A 22,641-nucleotide genomic window follows, 5' to 3' on the forward strand; every position below is an offset into this window, starting at 1 on the left:
CTCTCTTCTTTTTCCTTGGGCTCTCTTTCTTCCTCTCTTTTCTCCGTACAACCCAAGGTCTTTTTCTCAATCAGGAGTGCTGCACGGGAAGGTCAGAAGCGAAACCCTTCACAGTGCACCGACATGTCGAAGCTGAGCTCAAGCTCAAATGCAGGTGGCATGGGCGAAGGTGGAGCCTGAGCGGCGCACGTGGAAATTTAGCGCAACACAACATGTAGCACTAGCGGAGGTCGAGCTTGAGCGTGGCTGCCTGCTACGTACTTAGCTTAGTTCTTATTGTCATAGCTTAGTTCTTATTGTCAGTTCAGCAAGTAGCAGCATGTGTCTGTCATGATGTTGGCTCGTTGCCGGCCAGCTTCTTCGAATGGTAGTTGCTACCAGCAAGAATACTTGTTGTGCACCCTCTGCTGTCCTTAGAATTAAGCCACAAGTACTAGCTAGCCGGTGATTGAAAATGCACACTACCCTTTAAATTCTTTGGAAGACTATAGAAATTGAACGAAAGAGAGGAGGAAGAGATCCAGTTGGAGGAAGAAGAAGGGAGTTAAATTGAAACATCGTGTAAAGATACCTGACCCAAAGTGAAAAGTTAGGTTTAACATAGTCCAAATTGCAACAATGGTAAGAAAAGGTGGCTCAAGGTGCAATACACTCTTAATGTTTTGATCCTAGGACTATTGTCTTTGCCAACTACAAAATACACAATACAAACTACAACTCCCACAACGAATGTCGGCATGACAAATACATTATAGCTCAGATATATAGTGCGCAAACACAATACTTTTCATCCAATTGTTTCACGGAATTTTGACTTGTGACAAGTACGTCATGGCCAACCTCTTATTTATCAAGCGCTCTTCCTGGGAAAGTTTTGACCTTTATTAAATCCAAACAAAGTATTGTTGATTTTTTTAGTGAGTACTAAAATATCAGCATAAGCGACAACTAGAAAATGTTGCAGTCAGGAGGAACAAAATTAATCACCTTATGCTGCTGCTTCTGGTTTCTCATCCGGAACCTGTGGTTGGCTTAGCTCAAGACGAATTTCGTCTGCATCATCCGGAGTATTGGTGTTCTGAGTAACAGAACTTCCCTGTCCTCCATTTACATCTTGTTTTCCATAAACCTGATACATTGAAAGAAATAATATTAATAACAAATCATATTCTTATATATAGTACCTCACATTGTGGAACACGAACAGAATATGAAATATATATGCTTTGTTCTTAATTAAGTACCTTTCGCTGGAAATTCACACTATCTTGACGGATCATGTTGAACTCACTGTGGAGTTCCATGTTTTCTCGGTGCATGATGTTCTCCTATAATTGAAAAAAGGGGCTAAGTTAAGATGATATTAGAACGTATTATTCCTCGTGTTGATATATTACAGAACTAATTTTCCATCGAGTACGTACTAAAAACTTTTTACTAACAAAAATCTAAGCTGTTTGATTGAGCCAACAGGAAGTTATAAAAAATGAAGATTCAACCAACAATGTGTCATATCAGTTTTATAAACTGTTTGCAAAAAAAAAAATAGTACGCATATCATTTCCCTTTTCTGTTGGATATATGATAGTAAAAATAATAGTTGGTGACTAACCTTCTTTCTCAATTCTTGAATTTGTTCGACCATGATTTTGTCCTGCAAAAGGTGTTAGACGCACCACCATTTGTTCATCTCTCGATTCATAGAGAAAGAGTTAGTATTACCTTCTTTAGACGAACGTTATGCAAGCTCGTCTCCAGTTGATTTTCTAGACTCTTCAGGTCATTCCATTCAAGGCCAGAGAGATCATGTGCCAACAACTGCCTGCAGTAGCTTACATGCATGATGCATATCACTCCCATGGTAATTGGGCAAGTACAACTATATTATTCTTACAGTAGAAAAAAAACTATATTATTCTTGCACATACTTCATGTGTGATTTGTGAATATTGCAGTTGCAAACAAAATAAGCTTTTCTCTAGTGATGGTGATTTATATAAGCCAACTAATTTAATTATGTTTTACTTGAATGATGGTCATACCTTTGACTTCCTTCTAAGTTATGCAGTTGCTGTTTTAAACGTTCCGCCTCTGCTTGCCAGAACTATTAGCATATGAGAAGTAGGAAAGCAATAGTTAATACAAATATATCTAGTGACATTAGTGTCAATGTATAGTAGAAGAGTGTGCGATTGCTTACAATTAACCATTAGAGATAACTATATCGTGTGGTAATATTCTTCGGAAACTAAATGAACTGGCATGTTCTAGCACATCTAATTTCTGACGGTGTAAGAAAATATGCCACACTATAGATAAATGGTCGACCAACTGTGGCCGATGATAAATATCCACTTAATTAAATAACTACTGGCTAGTCATATTATCAAAAGTTTCACCTAATGGCTGACAGTAGGCAAAACTTAACTCCAGCAGTGGCTTTTTATTAATAAGGTTTTCTGCCAACCATGGTCCTTGGAGTGTTATATAACTGAACCAGCTAGAATACAAGTTTATAACTGACAATAGCGAGAGAATTGCGGTCCTCGTGAGGTATAGAGAGGTACGCATAATGTTAATTAGTTAGGAGGTATATACCTCCAAACAAAGATTGAAACCATCCACCTCATAAAACTCAAGAAAAAAGTCAACAAGATATAAATTATATTAGTATACTATATATATATCATAATGTATAAGACTAGTTTTTATGATCTCTTTATGGAGAGGTAAGATACATCTCTCATATGGGAGAAAACCTTAATCCTGTTACATCACGTAGCATCTTGCTCCAAACTATATGAACTCAACTTACTTGGGTAGTCCTGAAGAAGAAGAATAGGAAGCACAGTGCCAGACCGATGTCTGCACAAGCCACCGTTGACTACCGGTATGCTGCTATCTCCATATTCATATGGTGAAAATCTACTTTCCTATTATGACCTCCAGTCAGGTAAAAATCTGTTTACCTGAAATGAGCTAGAAATATACCTATGGCGTGGGTATCAGATGTGCAGAAACTACTTTCTCTAGATACGCTGAAATGAGATAAGTCATCATCGATAAGAAAAAATAGTTACACTTATCTCAATACAAACTACTGATACTTTTCACTTAGTCCATGAACTATTGATATTCACTTCTCCTTTTATTTTACCATTTCTTTTTCTCGAAAACGCAGGAGAAATGCGATTCGTTTCATTAAGGAAAAGAAACCAAAGTAAAAATATTTACAACAAATGGGAGAGAAAAAAAACCATCCCACCTAAACACACACAAACCCAAAGCAATGCCACTAAGAAGTTTTTGGCAGGCAGAAGCTCCTGCGAAATACTAAAGGTTGCCCCCATTCTCTACCCCTTGCAAGACCCTCGCAACTTTACAAATGATGCTGTTGATAACACAGTTGTTACAATACTTTCAAATCTCCCAAGTCACTAAGGAAATCAAGAAGTTAATCGCTTTTCATTCCTCCTTTGACCAGTATTTACCCTTTTTCAACATCAAGTACACCATTACTCTAAAATAGACAACAGTATAGAACTCACTACCTGAAAAATGGATTTTTGCAAACAGACTCACCAGCGAAAATTTATGAGGGCTGTTCTTGTGAAAAAAACGACTTTTGCAGGCCTCTCGCCTGTGAAAATCATTCTTCAAGACAGCCATTTAATTAATACTTTGCACGAAACTAAGGCGTGCGAGCCTTGCACGTCCTAACACCACTCGTTTTCCCTGCACCTGCACCTTTTTCTCTCCTCCATCCTCTCCTTAATTTTTATCTTCTCCTCTTGACCCTCCTCCTCTCCTTTGCTCCAGCATCCCTTCCCCCTCATCACCTGTCTTAGTGTGAGCAAGGCACTTATATCTTTTGTCGTTGGTTCTATATGCCCATTTTTGCAAAGCAAAATAAAACGGAAAATTATCATAATAAATAATTGGAGCTGAATCGAGTAATTAAAATTAGCTCCATGCTTGAGGTCTAGCCGGCATAGCTTTGGATCATATTTATTTCTTACCTTGGTATCAGTAACCACTTATTATTTCTATAAAAAACGATTTTTTATGGCGGTAGGAGGCGTATCCGTATTTGGCGGAGTAGGGAACAGACTCGTGAAGGGAATGATCTTACCTTTTTTTTTTCTGGCAGTCATATTAGAAATCAAGTTGTGAAATTCTAACGTGGGATAGAGGGTTTACGACCGCTAGGGAAAATCCATTTTCACTAGCGGTGAGTTTAGGACCGCCAGTGAAAATTTGTTTTTGCTGGCGGTTGCTTAAGAAATCTGCTTGCAAAATAACCCTATTTTTTCTGGCGGGCTTCTTATCCTACCACCAGCGAAAAAAATCATGCTCTTAAAAATATCTCCGCCCATTTAAAAATCGCCACCCACCAGTCGTTCCTCCCTCCTCCCTCCAGATCCACCAGCACCCTCTCCTACTCCCTTCCAACAGGCAGCGGCGGTTGCTCCGGCGGCGTTTCTCGGGCGGCGGGGCGCGGCGCTCCAACAGCGGCGTGTGGCGGCGACGGAAGGCGAGCGCGCCGCGGTGCACGGTCCCTCCGCCTCTCTCCCTCCTCCCTTCTCTCTCCACGGCCGCTAGCCTCCCTTCTCTCTCCACCGCCGCTAGCCTCCCTTCACTCCCCACCGCTGTGTGGGGAAGGAGGCGGCGGCGGGGGAAGGAGGTGCGGCAGTGGCACGGGGAAGAGGGTGGCGGCGGTTCTTAGCGGTGAGGTTGATCTAGCTCCGGCGAGCCTTGGGAGGGCAGATCCGCCGCCGCCGGTCCTTGGGAGTGGCACGGGGGAGGGGGCAGTTGCGGTGCTCAGCAGCACCGGCGTGTGGGAGGGGCAGTGGGGAGTAGAGCCGGCGCAGGCGAGCCCCGGGAGAGCGGATCCGCCGCCGGCCATCCACGCCCTCCCTCGGGAGCAACAAATCCATCCTCGCCTCTTAATCTTCGTGATGTAAACTTTTTGTGCTCGATCTTTGATGTCTCACCTCTTAATCTTTGTGATGTAAATTTTTTGTGCTTGATCTGTGATGTGGAACTTGTAGAATTTGTGCTGCAATGTGAAATTTTTGTGTTAATTTGTGGATTTGGAATCTGTGATTGCATTTTTGCGGAATTTGTGCTTGTTGTGGATTTGGGGTATGAGATTTGGGGATTTGGATTTGGGAATACAGGGTAGCAGCACGTGGGTATATTCATTTTTGCTGGCGGCTAGACGGCAGCTATGTGGGTTTTTTTATCTCTGGCGGCCAGTATAACACAGCCGCCAGTAAAAATGAATTATCGCTGGCTATCGGTGTAAGACAACCGCCAGCTAAAATGGATCTTTGCTGGCGACTGGCTTAAGACGACAGCCTTATCGCTGGTGATCGATAATCGGCAGCGAAGATCTTGGTTTTCATTGGCTTGTGGTGGAAAACCTAAAATGACCTCCATGAAAATTTTTTTTAGTAGTAGTGGATATTCAATCAAGTGTAAGCTCGTATTAGGTCTTATAGCTAATTACTATCATTAGCCATATCATTGCCTAGTTGGATTAATTAGATTAATTTACTCTGATTTGTTTGAGCCTTGATCTCACAAGCCTTGGAGCGCATGCGGTGATGCGCATGGTCCTCGATTAGCGGTCTAAGTCCAGTATGCCTGCGTGCATATAAATAGGCCAAGTGATCATGTAATTACAGATGCGATTGGTTTTCACGTCTTGGTGTTCTACGGTTTTCTCTAAGCGCTCCAATCTGATTAAAGTGAGTTTTGCTACTGCCACAATCAAGGTGAATCGGATAACACGCGTGGCGCTGATGATAGATTCTCTGGCTGAATTCCTCGATTGGTTCCTTTTGGGATCCAAACCCTTTCTGATCGTGTATTAATTGATACACGAGTACAGGAGATCATCTACTAGTATTTACGGTTTCTGGTTGTTAATTAATTAGCTGATATCTATTTAATCAGATTGATTTCTACTTTGTGCTACCATCTATTTGGCCCTCGTATATATTTTAATTTGCAACGTCTGCACTGTTTTGATCTCATACTGTCAGTGCTTGTGATTCTGCTCATTTTATTCAAGACTTATTTACTGCTCAGATTATCTAAACAAGAGATATATAGTCATATATATTATTGGTTGCTGATTGTTACCGTGAAAGAGAGGAAAAAGTCAGGGTACTCGCTGTGGAGTGCTCATCTCCTCTCCTCTTTCGAAAGGGTAGCAAACCTCGCGACAGCCAAGGGACTTCCCCTCCCGGTAGCAAACCTCGCGACAGCCAAGGGAGTTCCCCTCCCCCTGTATCCCATCCCCTTGCCTCACCTCTCCCACTTTCCGGCGCGCGACAGTTGCAGAGGCGGCTTGCTTTGGGCGGTGATGGCAACTCCGTGGGGTGGTACAGGTGGCGACATGTCAGGCTTTAGGCGGCAGCAGCAGGCACGTGCGGGAGCAACATTGAGAAGCTCGGCGATGATGGATCCAGTAGCAGGGACCTCATTGATGGCGGATACGACGGAGGGGACCTTGGTAACGGTGGGTCCGATGCTGGGACCTCAGTTATGGTGGATCCGACAGCGGAGACCTTGGCGACATGTGGATCCGGTGGCGGGGAGGTCGGATACGTGAGCGATGGCCGTCCGTGGCGGCAATTTATTTTAGCTGGGATTGTGCTAGGGTTCCTGGAATGTTTTTTCAAATTTATATTTTTTCATCAGAAATCTTGTTGTAATCGGGATGTGCCCACCTACGAAAATATGTTTTTGCGTGCGGTTGTGGTACCTAAGAAAATTTTGGTTTTTACAGGCACCTTGTTCTGGGTGGTAAGTCGGTCAGCGTGTGAAAGTGGATTGTGGTCATTTGGGAAAAGCATTTACATAGCAGTGATTGTTATTAATAGACCGAAAGTTGCTAGGCAGTTTTTGATAGGGTGTCAGTTGGAAAATCTTCAGTCGATGGCCTGGTAGGGGTGAAGACATTCTTGCTTTGTGGTATTTGTTATAGGACACTTTAGTTTTATGGTTTTGCCATATGATATTCTAGCTTTGTGATTCTCTCGCCAAAAGAGACTAAATCCATTATTTTAATATATCACTTTCTAAAGGAGAGATAAAACTTTGCAAAAGACAATTTTACCCTTGTTAACTTGGGCTAAAACCATTTAGGCAAAACATTTGCTACAACCAAATAAAAACAAAATCAATTCAAATCATGCCTTCGCGCATTAGTTTTGTCCGTGCAATTCAACCGATTAAGGTGAACCCAAATTGAAAACCAGCCCAAGAAACCAAATCCCACTTGACCCGTTAGCACCCGAAATCTCAATGGATAATTAGATAAATTGAAGCTAGTATATATAAATTAACCCCACATAAATATTCTCTAACTATACTACACAAAATTATTATAGAAGTAATTAAGTGGGTTGATGTCTAAATGGCTGTTTTGCAGAGCTTCATAATGACTGATCAATTTGTTCTCAAACTGTAGTGCGAACTATGAGCCATCACTACTTAAAAACACATTTTTCTATACCGTTAAATCCGATTTTCGTAGGCAGCTGGGTGGCCTGCACGCACCCAGTTGTTTGTGAAATCACTCTTTTTCATGTGGGTGGCGCACCCACACACGAAAATTGAATTTTTCACGTGCGGGTGCTTATGTCGTCCGTATGAAAATTAAAAATAAAAAAATTCCGAAACCCTAACCCTAGAAGACGTTGGTAGCGGAAATGACCATCGCAGGGCCGGCGGAGGCAGAACCCGCCCGCTGCCCGCCATTCCGCCGGCTACCCAAGGTCGCCCGTGCCGCCCTCTCCTGCCCGCCCATTGTCTTAAGAGGCTGCCTACGAGAATAAGCTCATTTTGGATGTGGCCCCTTAAGAGATCCATTTGCGAAAATTGATTTTTGTATGTGGGTCTTTTAAGGAGCTATATGTGAAAACAGATGTCTTTTTTTTTTTGCTGCAAACATTGCTAGTTACGGTCTATTTGCAATCTAAAAGGGTCATGTCAAAAATCGCTTGTGTACCCTACTAGAAAAACAATCTTTGCTGGGTCGACCCAAAACCACAATAGTCCCAGTTCCAAAAAGAACCGGGACTAAAGATGATTTTTAGTCCCGGTTAAAAACCCCACAGCTATTTTATGATTTTTAATCCCGGTTGGTGTTACCAACCGGGACTAAAAATCATCTTTAGTCCCGGTTCATTCCCTGTCAGTAGGATGTCAGGGGGCCGAGGATCACCAATCGGGACTAAAGATCATCTTTATAGTCCCGGTTGGTATTACTAACAGGGACTAAAGATCAATATTATCTTTAGTCCCGGTTAGTAATACCAACCGAGACTAAAATTTAATACGTAGTATATACTCCCTCTTCCTTATCCTCTCATCTACAATCACAACAACATCTCACACGTACAGATCCCTTCCCCTTCCTCACACTTATCCTCTTCCTCAAACTTATCCTCTCCTCCTCCCCTCCTCCCCTTCCTCCTCCCCTCTCCTCCCCTCCTCTCTTCCCATCCGGCCGGCGGCCGGCGGGGCCGCGGCGGCGGCGGCCGTGGCGGGCGGCGGTAGTGCCGCGCGCGGCGACGGCCAGCGGGGCCGCGGCGGCGGCGGCCGTGGCAGGCGGTGGCGGCCGGCAGGTGGCCGGCGGGGCCGCGCCCGGTGGCAACCATGGAGGCAGGCGGCCGGAGGTGCTGGCCGCGCGCGGCGGTGGCCGGCGGGGGCGCGCGCGGCGGCGGCCGGCGGGGGCGCGCCCGGTGGCGGCCATGGCGGGCGGGTAGGCGGCCGGAGGTGCCAGCCGCGCGCGGCGGTGGCCGGCGGGGGCGCGCGCGGCGGCGGCCGGCGGGGGCGCGCCCGGTGGCGGCCATGGCGGGCGGGTAGGCGGCCGGAGGTGCCAGCCGTGCGTGGCGGCGGCCGGCGGGGGCTCTCCTGGCAGCGGCCATACCCTCTCGACTGCCAGCCGACGTTTTTTTTTTAATAATTTGTGATTGATTGAGATGTATAATTTTAGGATAGATCTGAGATGAATCTGTGATGTATTTGATTTCGGTGTATTTTTTAGGATTTGTGATGTATTTGATTTGCTTGTATTTTTTTAGAATTTGTGATGTATTTGATTTGTGTGTATAAGGAACTCAAGATTTGGGATGTTACTTTGAATTGGGGATTTGGGGATATACATGGCACTAGATTCGGGAGAAAATATGGATTAACTAGAAGAAAAAAAAAAAGATCATCCGCACTGCACTGCCGCTACCCTCTCTTTAGTCCCGGTTTGTAACACCAACCGGGACTAAAGAGAGGGAACACCAACCGGGACTAAAGATCTATTTTTAGTCCCGGGTATTTAAACAGGGAATAAAGATAGCGATCTTTAGTTCTGGATTTGTACTCCCGGTTGGAAAACCGGGACTATAGGGAGGTTACCAACCGGGAGTAAAAAGGCTTTCTCCACCAGTGGTAGTAGTGCTTGTATGTAACCTTCTTGTACTAATCGTGCTATCTAAAATGACATTTGGTCACATAGATATCGCCAGAAGCTAGACTATTAATTTCACAATAGTGCAAATAACACAAATAATGTACTCTCTCTGTCAAAATTAAAAAAAGCCAAACCTAGGATAGAATGAGATATAATCTACTATAAGGAATCTGAACAGGAGCTATTATGTTCATAGTTGATTTTTTTTTCTAGATGAAGGGAGTACGTATGTATATATTAGCATACCTTTGCCTCGGTGCTCGCACTCATAAGTTGCTGACCATCTTTAATCTGCTGATATCTTTCGATTACTGATCTCACGCTGGCAGGCAGGGTAAAAATATTAACGGATTAGAATATTATTTCTGGAAAAATATTGCTGGCAAAATTAAGTAACAAGACATTTTTTTGGTAATGTTGTATGTACATATATGTCCTCGTTTCAGGAAAACAAAAGGAAATAAAATAAGGTACACTTTTTACACTCCATCAGCGGCACGGGCAGCTGCCCGGGCTCCACGCGCGCGCCACCGATTAGATCAAGTGATTGTCTTGTGTTAAAATCCGTCGATTTTCTGACTTCAACATAACTAGAAGCATCTGTACTGGCAGCTAGCCTTGCAGCACGTTGGATGATGCAATTAGGCCATAGCCACTGGTTGGTGACTTGCCTGCTTCACAATGGATTGACATGATCCACTCAAGTAATGAGCATATAGTTGCGAACACACGTCGATTATACATACCTAATACCAAACCTCTCGTGTCGCCCCTCCCCCACTGGCAACCGGGAGGCGACGATCTCGCCGGCACTTGTCTCCCCTTCCCTCCTCCTCTGTCTCGTCGCCGCCCGAGCGGCCGCCGGCAAAGCCGCGCGGCCACAAGGACGGCGACGGCGGGGCTTCGTCCTCGTGCTCAGGCATGGGAAGGGGACTTGCTCGGGGTGGTGGAACCGGCCAGATCCATGCTGGCCGGCCGGATCTGGCGGTGGGGCAGCCAGCGGCGGGGCTGAGCGATGCGGCGGCGGTGTCTGGTAGTGGTGGCAGCGGCGTCGAGAATTGGCAGCGGCGGAGGAAACCACCAGATCCGTGCCTGGATCTGGCGGGACAGCAGCAGGCGGCAATGTCTGGTGGCGGGGATGGCGAGGGCGGCGAGGTGATGGCGGCGGTGAGGTGAACCTGGCTGCGTCGGCAGCGGATCCAGCGCCCGGAGGTCTGGCGGTCATGGCGACGAGTTCGTGGCGACGGCGGTGCTGCGGTGGTGGCGACCGTCACCATGGTAGGGGGAGGCATGGCAATCTTGGACGGCTAGTCCGGGGCGTGGCAGATGGCCGCATCCAACCGTCGCGGCAGCATTTGGAGGAGGGGTCGAAGGCCCGCTTAGCATAGAGAGGCGCAGCCGATGACAGCGAAGGCCGACTTGGCGCGAGAGGCGCGAGCGGCGGAGACGGAGGCCGGCTTGGCGCGAGAGGCGCGACCGATGGAGGGAGGCCGGATTGGCGCGAGAGGCGCGTCCGGTGGAGGAGGCTGGCTTGGCACGAGAGGGGTGGTCGGCGGTGGAGGAGGCGACCTTGGCGTGAGGAGGAGCTGCCGGTGGATGTTGGTGGTCTTTGGCGCACGAAGGCTGGCCGGCGGGGGGCGCTGGTGCAGTGGTCCCACATGGCGGCAGAGGTTGAGTGGTGGTGGAGCGTTGGTCTAGCGGCGGTCGGTCACGCTTAGCAGCGGCCCGTCTGGTGCTAACCTTCTCCCGGGCTTGTGTGTTAGCACTGTCGGTGTGTAGGTGGTGGTATTTTTTTTCCTTTTCCTGGTTACGACCCTTTAGGGTTGTAATCTTATAATTTTTTCCTGCTCTATAAATAGAACTTCACACCGTCTCGTGCAAGTCATTCAAAAAAAAAAAAGGTAATGAGCATATATACGTCCATTTTTATAATAAGATTAATTTAGTTTTTCAACAAGTGAAAAATTATATGCATATTAAACTAAACTATATGCTTTTGTTAGAAAATTGTTTTTATCTTCAATTGGCAGTAAAATGAGCATATAAACATTATATAAGTGGGTACTGATTTTATCGTTTTGTTTAGTCTTGCCTAGGCTTCACAAAATTCCTTGCTCCGCCACCGCACTCCATGAAATGTATCAAACAATAGGCAGTATGACGACATCTCTTCTAGAATAATTATAAGATATACACCTATAAAGATTTTTTTTCTATGTACTCAGCTATAAGATATGTCTTACCTTAATTCACTTTGTAGAAGGTGTGCGTATTTTACAAATACTCGGATTTGTAAAATTTTGGATTATATGGAAGAGCACAAGCTAAGTATACCACACCACACTGTACGTACAAACACCTAAGTGTGCTCCCTTAAAACACATCCAAGAGACCCGTAGTAATTAAATTAATATAATTTACTTCACTAGCTAATACCTACTGGAGAACACCCATTAGAGTAATTGTAGTGCTGGGATCTCAACACTAATACGTAGATGGACTCATCCACCTTGACTCCACCACCACACTGCGATTGTTTGTTAATATTAATATAAATATTTACCCATAAAATTGGATCAACAGGAAGAATTTTCAAACTGTGTTCACGCTATATTGGTTTTATATCAATTAAAAATATATTTTATGTCAGAAGAAGGTATATTTTATGAGAAACCATAGGTAATGTTAAAAATGTACGTAGATGATGGTCTGAAAACAAAATAAACCTTTCAAAAGTGAACAAAGAGAGAAATTCTCATCGTCCTAGCTAACATGAGTACCATATTCTGCATGAAACAGCAGGGTTAAACCACATGCATGTCTGTGTTTATGGCCAGCACTGGCAGACAAATTTAGAGTTCTTCCAGGGACGTACTTGTAGGAGCCAAAGTAATTAAGAGACAACTAGGAATAACACATCTCACTCTATATATATGGATACACCATATGGTGCAACGAGCGAAGAGGCGTTTCAAAATACGCGGTTAATTTGTTTTGAAAAAAAGTTATAACGTCAGGGTTTATTAGGATTGTTGATTGGGACACCAACAAGATAAACGTCCTGGCGTTTTTTATTATAATCTTGCTAATTACCCAGTTCAATAACATGTCTAGAAAAGCTGAGTTCATGTGAACTGTTATTTTCATGTTTCATTTGACCAACAGGAAATGTGAGGAAAAAGAACCACCAGGGCAGTTAGATTTTTTTAGCAATAAAAAGGTAAATTAATCCGTAAAATTATTCAGCACTTGAATATATACCTTACCCACTCACATGCAGATATCAGTCGTTGCCCTTATCAGAGTGCGCATGCAAATATATCAAATTAATTAGTACTCCTGTATGCACTTCCTGACAACTCTCGCTTTAGCACATATAGCAGATTGAATAATAATTAACAGACGGTATCCCCCAATAACTGATCATAGGTAAGATTGCGAGAATTACTGTAATTACGAAATGATAAAAAGGGGATAATAATCAGGCAAAATCTATTGAAGATTCTATAATCGCTGACGTCTTCAATGATTAAATATGTTTGGGCAACGCTCCGGTGCCCTCTACTCGTAGTATTTTACTACAAGTAGAATTAATCTAAACCGTTTATTATTAAGGGTAAGTTGGTAATTTTAATAAATCAGTTTAGAGGCAAATTTGACATTTATATTTTTTTTACCGTCTCGATCAGTGTAAGGGTTGGTTGTATCGTTGATATTCCGGCCGGCGGCGAGGTTGACGGAGGCGGCGGACGAGGCAAGGGCGATGATGGCAGCGAGTGTGAAGGAAGGGAGGAGACGTGCGGCGTCGGCTCCAGATTCGATTTGGGAGCCTTGCATCCATCTTTGGCTGAGTACCGAACGAATGAGAGAGAGGCTAGGGTTACTGCATAATTACAATTATACCTCTCCACAAATATTTTTTCCTAGACAATATTACCCTTCCACGATTCTACTATTCTACTACCGTTATATGAGGTGGTAGTAGAAATAGATCTAAACCCTTGGATCCATTGAGATCAACGGTTTAGATTATTTTCTACTCCCAGTAGAAAGCACCGGAGTGAAGGGTTATATGTTTTGGTCGTCTGATCATATACATATGTGTTGCTATAGAGGGGGATTCGCACTAGGCAGCAGGATATAAGGGTTTTCTAGAATCTTAAGGAGCAGCGCTAACTACCAGTTGTATTTTGCGTTCTGCATGTTTTCCGTGTTGCAGCCTGCAGTTGTGGTGTTTTTCTGAATGCCTAGTATGACTCTAATTATTCGGAGTGTTTTTGCAACGTTCTAGAGAGAAGTATTGAGAAAGAGAGGGAGAGAGACTACAGAGATACCGTAATCATATGCGCCTTGCATGCTCTTACAATTGGAAAGTACTAACAGAGAGATATCGATCCTACAATCCAACGAATTCCAACAAAAACTCTCTACACGAAGCTAACAAAAGATAGATTTATCCATTTGGCAGGATCGAAACACCAGGAAGAAATAAACGTGATGAGTAGTTCCATCAAGATCAATCATATATATCTTAGGTTTTGTCAGAAGAAAGAGGGAAAACTAAAAAGATTATGACACAAAACCAAGTTTCCCTGGAATCGATTCGCAATATTGAGACCCAAATATTGAAATAGATTATATAGAAGTGATGCGTCACCTGGAGTTGGAGTAGTCATAGAGACGGCCAGTGCTTGAGAAGACCAGGACGCCGACCTGGGCATCACAGAGGATGGCCAGCTCCTTGGCCTTCTTGAATAGCCCGCTCCTCCTCTTGGAGAAGGTCACCTGGCGGCTCGTCGTGTTCTCGATCCTGCTGATGACGGTCTTCCCACGAACCATCACGGCGACTCACTCAGCTAGCAGCAACACCGCCTCACACGCCGGCTAGCCGGAGAGATTTACCTAAGGCACCAACTGAGAATGGAAGCTGCACAGGATAGATAGATCTGGGGAGAGACAGGGAAACAACCTGCAAGCTAGGAATAGATCGAGGGCAGGACGGAGAAGACAATATGAAGGCTTTCTTATTGCTGTGGCTGGGGTTGTGTTCTCCTTTGAGATTGTTTATTAATACCTGAGTTTAGAAGCTACTCCCCTTTTGAAACCTCTACCTCGATTCGATGGCTGACGATTGATTGCACTGGGAGTCTCAGAACTGCAGTGCATGTGGTCCTCGAATATCATAACCAGCCCTCTGCATCTGTTAGCGGAAAACAAATGAAAAGAAGGCAATCAAAGTTAGGTACCGTTTAACTTATTGTTCATGTACTCTTAACTATCCTATTAATTACTGCTGGGGAAGAGGTCTTTAGTCACGGTTTGTAACACTTTTTAGTCCTAGGTTATAAACCAGGACTATAAAATAACTGGGACATACTAAAGATGATTTTTAATCCCGGTTGGTGAATAACCAATCTTTACACCAACCGGGACTAAAGGAGATGATCGTGTTACCAATCGGGACTAAAAGATTTTTTTTTCTTTTTATTTCCATTGTTTTTATGATGTTTGCACCTCGACCACAATCGCCGTCACACCCAAATCCCCACTAATCATACACAACTATCCACAAATCATACAGAATCATCCATAATACATGCCCATCCACAATATCCATAAATCATTCACAAAATCATCCCAAAATCAACAAAAAAAATCTACAAATCAATTCACAAAAAATCTACAAATCAACTCCAAAGCCGCTGCCGCCCTCCCGCCTACCAACGGCTGCAGCCCGACCGGCCCGCTCCGGCGCCGCCGCCCAGCCGCCTCCCCTCCTAGATCCGGCGGAGGGGAGGCCGTGGCCGCGGCTGCCGAACGACCGCCTATCTCCCCGGTCGCCTCCCCTCCTGGATCTGGCGGAGGGGAGGCTGCCGCCACCCTTACGTCCCTCGCGCCGCCCCCACGCCACCGCCGCCGCAGGCCGACGCCCCTCGCATGGGTCGCCACCGTATGCCGCCTGGGCGCCACCACCAATCGAAAGGGAGCCGAACGGGAGGGGGATGAGAGGGGAAGGGGCCGGAGTACGAGATGGGAGGAAAGGGGAGGTGGAGATGGGGGTGACTAGTGAATGAGGGGGAGGAGAGGAGGAGAAGGAGATAAAGTGCGTGAGGAGAAGGATCGAGGAAGGTGAGGAGTTATAGCGCTTGGGGAGGACGAGGTGGCCGGCCATGTAGCGCATGTCTCGGGGCTGATTTTTAGTCCCGGTTCTTTAACAACCGGGACTAAAAATATATCTGTAGTTTCGGTTGGTAACACTAACTGGGACTAAAGATAGTGAAGGGGTCTGACACCGCCTTCCATGTTTTGAACCGGGACTAAAAATGATCTTTAGTCCCGGTTGGTAACTCAAAAAACACTAACCGGTTCGAGACTCTTTATTCCCGGTTCCTACTCAAACCGGGACTAATGTAGTTTTTGGCCAACCCAGCAAATATGGTTTCTTCAGTAGTGTATTTTGCATGTTAATGAGACTTTTGAAATAATCATTTGCAACAGTTCAACTAATTAGACCGACGCCTAATGGCCATGGCTTCTTCTTGCATGTATACGACAATTCTCTCCTCACTTGAGCATTCTCTGATCTTGAGTCTTGACACTGTTAGTGTGGTAAGAAAAAGTGTATAACACCCATGATGTTCAAACAATTTTGTATATAAAAAGTTACAAACAAGTCAATGTGCGGTTTTTCCTTTCAGCAATCCATTAGACTCGGAAGAATAGGGAGGCATCCTCTCATATACGATGCCATGTTCCTCACAGAATAAGTCAAACTCGTTTGAGAAAAACTCTCCACCACGATCAGACCTAAGTCTTTTTATCTTTTTGTCAAGTTGATTTTCAACTTTTGTCTTATAAATCTTAAAATAGTCCAGATCCTCGTCTTTCATTTTCAACAAATACACATAGCAAAATCTAGCAGCATCATCAATCAATGTCATGAAATATCGTTTTCCACCCTTCATCAACACCCCATTCATTTCACAGAGATCTGAATGCAGGAGTTATAGAGGTGCCAAGTTTCTCTCTTTGGCGGCCTTGTGAGGCTTGCGAGGTTGCTTTGATTGCACACAACAATGGCACTTGGCGCACTTACAACCTTTGACAACGGAAAACTTAGGAATTAAACACATGCTGGAAAGCCGAGACATCAAGCCAAAAATAATATGACATAAACGTGAGTGCCAAACATTAGCGTTATCATCCACACTACCACAAATATGGTTCACAGACTTATTGCAGAAATCAGAAATGGAAAAGCGGAACAGGCCTAACATTTACCAATAAAATATCCATGTTTAGACACGACTACTTTATTAGAGAAATTGCGTATGTAAAATAATGTTACATTTTTCAAGTTTAAAAGTAATATTATTGCTTCTATATATAATACCGTCCCATGAAAATTTTGATCATCACAGTTCTAGAATATATCAATTTTTAGCCATGAATCTGGATAAGTGCATGTTCAGATTCGTAGCTTAAGTTGTTAGATTTTTAGACGGAGGTAGCAGGTCAATCTATCGATCAATGGAAATAGTACCTGATTGGAACACACTGTATCTTTGCATCTATTTTACTTTAAAGTTGGTAAAGTGAAGTGGTGATGGTTGTGGTTGATTAAGGTAAGAAAATAGGTAGATAAATTAAATCGATAATGGTTTGTGATTTGTTAAGATGAGGTATGGTTGGTATATTTTGAATAAAATTGAATACTAAATAAGTTTGTTGTATTTTAGCACGGAGGCATTATAGCATTGTATGCCTGAGAAGAAAAATGGATATATTAAGAGAAAATTCCCTGTGTACCCCTGAAAGTTCACCTAATTCCTTTTACGCCCTTGAATTTTGCTAATTCCTTCTACGCCCTTGAATTTTGCTAATTCCCTTACATACCCATGAATTTTAGTTAGGACTACACATCAGGTACAAAGACGCCCAAACTTTGTCAGAGTGATGGAAATTTGTATCCATTTCAAAAAGAATAAAAAAAGATCAACAGTACTTTAACATACAGTGATTTGCAGTTCTCCCAGCCCTCAATTTATGTTCAACTATGGCTGTGTTTAGTTCCCTTCAAACTTTCAACTTTTCCGTCACATCAAATATTTAGACACATGTATGGAGCATTAAATGTGAACGAAAAAAACCAATTGTACAGTTTGTATGTAAATTGCGGGACGAATGTTTTGAGCCTAATTACGCCATGATCTGACAATGTGGTGCTACAGTAAACATTTGCTAATGACGGATTAATTAGGCTTAATAGATTCGTCTCGCAGTTTACAGGTGAAATCTGTAATTTTGTTATTATTCTACGTTCAATACTTCAAATGTGTGTCCGTATACGTCAAGTTTTTTTTTTACCAAAACAACTAAACACGGCCTTATACCTTTTGCTCTGCTTATGGTATCGTCGTATCGACCGTTTCTGTAGTTTACTTTCACTTGCGTATTATTCCAATCAGATGCTTATTATTTAGGGCTTGCTACATTTGACCATGCAACTATCTTAGCCGACGTAGATATTTAAAGTAATACATATAATCAACCCCAAACCATTCTCAGAACAATCAGATGGTTTGTGATTTGTTAATTAAGATGAGTAATACATATAATCTCAATATATTCATACCTAAATAGTGTTTGTAATACATATAATCTCAATATGAAGTTAGACAGTTATTCTCAGAACCATTGCCTTAGACAAGTATGAATACCGCTTGTGGTGACCTCAACCTTCTGTACTAACGCCATTACTAATATAACTGCGTACTTTGGTTGCCATTATCAGTTTAGCGAGCTAGTCAACTAAACAGGACAAGCAGACGCTTGTAAATTTGATGCTAACGAAAGCTATTGTTGCGGAATAAAATACATGTCAATTTGAGAGCTTGAAGCCAGCCAGGCAGCCAGCTTAATTGTTCGAAAGTCATCCCCAATTTTTTTTTTGAACTTAAAGTCATCCTCAATTTGGTGCAATAGATAAATGGCTGTACATAACTACATATCTACGCGCGTATAAGTAATTTTATTATCTCGGCGGGCATCAGCATTAACTTAAAATAGGGACATATTTATAACTAGCTAGACCAAGTGCGCCATGTTGACATTGCATGCATGTGTAAACGGAACAATGGTACGGAAAGAAACATCATGCCGTACAAAAGCTAATTAACAATGGTAGGCTGGTAGTGCCATGACGCATTGGACGTCCTAAAATATAGCAACTTCTGAACAGGAGGCCTTTACAGATTTATAGGATTAGGATACGTCCTATCCAACTAAAAATTATTATATTTTAGGATGGAGGGAGTATTTTGGAAGTGTGCTACATCGCTAAGTTCACACAGAGCAAGACGAGATAGTGGTTGCAATATGACGAGATAGGTGCCGGTTGTATGAACAACATAAATATAGCGGAACTAATGATTATAGGTATTGTTGTCGATTCTAAAACTCTCATTGGTGTTAGGGGTGTATCTGTTTTTTTAATTTTTTAGATTCGAAAAAACATTTTGTATTTCACTATGCACCTATACATGATCACAATACGATTTCTACAACTAACAGGATTTTACGCATGGGGTTGGCAAGATTCTTAGCCACAACCTCCCTACATGGGAAGCCTTCTTACCATAAGTGGGCCCACCGATCTTTTGAACCAGCACCTAGAAGTAGACAGGTGTCGGTTAAAAAAAACCGGCACATATATATGAACTATCCCTCATGAGGGTTTATGTAGTAGTATCGTCTCATCTAATAAACATCGCTACTATAGAAACATGTATAGAGGGATAACCGGCATTGACACCAAGTAGGGATCACTAACGCCCCAAATTAATTGGTGTCGGTTCCACTACCGGCACCTATAAGGAAATATCCAGTTCTATATATTAAACCTGTACCAATGAGGATGAGCGACGCAAAAAAAATAAAGCCCTAGCAAGGTTGGAATCAAGCCGAGCTGAGGAGAGCAAGCAATGTAGAAAATCAAACAAGAATCCCACCACTGTAGAACCCTACCACCGACCACCATCCAGCAACCACTAAATCCATGAGAGAGATCCACCATCCAAGCTTATTCAGGAATCAAAATCGACCAAACAAAAAAGTTCGCAAAAAAATCGCTTATCCAAATGTTTCCTAGAACTTATAACATATTTTCGGACATCCAAATGAACTCAAACGAAGCAACCATTAACTGGAAAGTCATAGGTCTTGTTGAGTTCTACAAATTTGATATATAGTTTACGCTTATAAAAATGTTAGGTAAAAGTACGCATATATAAGTGACATCATTAAATGGACTCACAGGTCTCAGATTTATTAAGAACCAACACATATGTTTTACTCGTATTTGCCAGTACAAAAATCAGCGCTTAAGACGCTTCACACAAAGGTGCCAATTTTTTTTTTAAGAATTGGCACATATAAGACGTTCAAAATATTATTTTATTATAAGAATCGGCTCCTATGACTTGTGGGGACAATTGGTGCTAGTTTTAATATAAACCGATAATAATGAGTGATTATAGTTATCGGTTCTTAATTTGATCTTGTCGTAGGGGCTTGTTTGTACGGAATATTCTTCATTGGTATAGATTTTAAGTGAACTGGTATCTATAAGGATGTTATGGATGTGATGCTATGTAATTAAGTGGTATATGATTTATGCGACGAGATGGGCACATTTCATAGAATATTCTTTCCGGATGCTGTTTTCACCTTTTCTTTTTTCTCCAAGTACATCCATACATTGTCCCTAGTCACTACTCCCTGCATTTACGATCATATTGTGAGCCACTTAAAAACAAATAGCTTCCCATGTGGCCCACATAATAAGTTATTTATTGCTTGTAACTAAAAATTATAATAGTGATTGTCTTGTTAAATATATTAATATCTTCTTAAATATTTCCTTAATTTAACATATTAGGTGATAATATTTGAGTGCCTAAAAACAATTCAAACCAAAAGTATATAGCTACCACTGCTTATCTTCTTCCGACCTCTCCCTCCCTCTCTCTTTGTGCTTATAATGGTCCCAACTACTTATACCTGCTACAAAATAAATATAAAAAAGAGCAAATAGCACAAAGCGATAATTCAGAGATGTTCTGTGTGTGCTGCTCTAACTACTCTCAGCAGGTCCATGCAACACGCATCTGAGACCAGAGAGCCAGACAACATTGCAGAAGCTAAAACTACGTTTCTGCACGGGAACAAATGTACGGAACCGTGACATCACATGCATGTACACAGATTATATGTGATGGTAAGAATCTAGCAGAGACAGGTTAATTAAGTAACTCGATAGCCAATTAGGACTTCTGAACATGCGAGTTAATCGAGTTATCATGTGCTGCAGGGAGAGAGTACTGCATCATGCAGAGACCATGTGACGACCACATTGATCTGTTTTACAGTTTACTTAGCGGTTTTGCCGTTTGCGCGTGTACAGGAGAGGCATATGGTTGCACCTTTTGCACATGAATGCACGCAATATAACTAGAAGTACTCGTTTGTCCTTCTCAAAGGTCAAATGGCCATCGTAATTAACAGGCTGAGGTTTACTAAGAGAAGTTTAATAGTATAGCCAACTGATGATTCTAAATCATCTATAGTACACAATTAATATCTGGTCCCACCTATCATATACATATGTATCTTAGAGTTCATGCTACAACTGAATAAAATCTATAACCGGCTACTTTTTTCTCTTATCTTTTATCTTCTTAAAATGTATTTATAGCTGACTTATACTATGTTATTGTACCGGCTCTAAATGGCTTTATCAACGGATCGAGTCACGCAGACACACATGCAGTAGCTGGCACGCCAACCTGTGCACAAGAGAAAAGATCGATTTGAACTCCTGCACGCATGCTCGGGTTCCTTTCTCATGTGGATTTTCCTTTATCTGAACAAAATGGTTCTAATTAACCTCTCTTGGTGTTGTAGTTCATCTCGATTGGATTAATCAATAGCCGAATAGCGTAGTAAGTTGTATTAAAGAAAAGTTAGAGAAATTAAATTTAGGGGTGTCAAGCCTCGATCGGCGGCCGATCCCCATGTGACTAGTGTCTCAACCCCTGACCAGAGAGAGATGGGGCTTCAGCATTAGGGAGATCATCCCCAAAACAACAAGTTGCAAATGTACTAGGACGTACAGGTCCACCAGTCCGTGGTACTTCAGCTTATCCTGATGTGAAGTCGTTCCCTAGGACAGGACTTGACTAGCCGGTACGTACTCCCTCCGTCCTATAAAAAATCAAATTATTATTAAATGTGATATATCTTAGTACTATAAATTTAGACATATCACTATTCAAATCCGTTATACTAAAATATTAGAATATGTTATATTCAGTGCTAGAATCGTTTTTTTCGGGACAGAAGGAGTACATATGTTGTTACGGCAATTTAAATTTAAACTTTTAATATAACGCGTTACTGGGTGGGTGTCATGGTAGTGACCAGCTCCGCGTTCAGTGGCCGCGCACACTGACAAAGCACTACAAGCAAAATAGATCCTGTACGGAGGACAATGGAACTGTATTCCCCAAAAATATATATATATTCTAGTAAATGGCATGTACATATTGGTTGCATTATAGGCTTTTTTAAGAGAAACATATTGGATCCGGGAATGTGCTCAATTATAAAAAGATATGATGATCATATTAATCTAAATAGCTAATAGGGCTCTAAACTCCAACTCCAGTGAGAGCTAGCTCCTATTGGAGTTGAAGACTCATTGAAATTGTTTGGCTACCTTACAGCTCTACATCTGAAAAAAAGAGAAAAAAATTGAAAAAAAAGGAAATCCAACCACTGGCCCCAGGCGCGCCGCCGGCCACGCCGAGCGCAAGATCAGCTCGCCCGGTATCGCGAGATCACAAGCAGTCGCTGCCACCGACGACGACCCAAAGGGATCGCAAGCTGTCGCTGCCACAGAACAAGGCGCTAGAGCGGGCGCAGTTTGTGATCCCAGGGGCAAACAACCGGCCACCCCCGTGCCCAGAGCCCATGGCTGGGTTGAAGAAGACCGCCGCTCCGTCATCCTCCTCCGCATCCACCGCCGACCCCCGTGGCTCGGTTGATATTGGGTCGAAGATGGGGGAGGAGAGAGAACGGGAGGAGAGGAGGAGTGA

The 22,641-nt window shown here is 43.0% G+C and overlaps 1 protein-coding gene across 2 annotated transcripts; it reads right to left on the minus strand.

Annotated features, from left to right (window-relative positions):
- Positions 1-546: 546 nt before the first annotated feature.
- LOC127775699 (MADS-box transcription factor 23-like) lies at positions 547-14,507 on the minus strand. Of its 2 annotated transcripts, none has more exons than XM_052301986.1 (8): positions 14,142-14,507; positions 9,731-9,806; positions 2,043-2,104; positions 1,723-1,822; positions 1,613-1,654; positions 1,245-1,328; positions 988-1,129; positions 547-863 (listed from the first exon to the last, which is right to left on the minus strand). In XM_052301986.1, the coding sequence occupies exons 1-7, from the start codon at positions 14,321-14,323 to the stop codon at positions 989-991; spliced, it is 687 nt and encodes a 228-aa protein (XP_052157946.1). In that variant the 5' UTR covers positions 14,324-14,507; the 3' UTR covers positions 547-863; position 988. The 2 variants fall into 2 exon arrangements, with proteins under 2 accessions (XP_052157946.1, XP_052157947.1); XM_052301987.1 differs by having other exon boundaries at positions 547-879.
- Positions 14,508-22,641: the final 8,134 nt, after the last annotated feature.

This window comes from Oryza glaberrima, chromosome 6 (genome assembly GCF_000147395.1).
Source record: "Oryza glaberrima chromosome 6, OglaRS2, whole genome shotgun sequence".
Lineage (NCBI taxonomy): Eukaryota > Viridiplantae > Streptophyta > Magnoliopsida > Poales > Poaceae > Oryza > Oryza glaberrima.

Coding starts and splice junctions, on each gene's coding strand:
- LOC127775699 (XM_052301986.1), bottom strand. CDS start 14,323: ATGGTTCGTGGGAAGACCGTCATCAGCAGGATCGAGAACACGACGAGC. Junction 1,655..1,722: donor ATAACGTTCGTCTAAAGAAG/GTAATACTAACT, acceptor CACCTTTTGCAG/GACAAAATCATGGTCGAACA. Junction 1,329..1,612: donor TTCAAGAATTGAGAAAGAAG/GTTAGTCACCAA, acceptor TTTCAATTATAG/GAGAACATCATGCACCGAGA.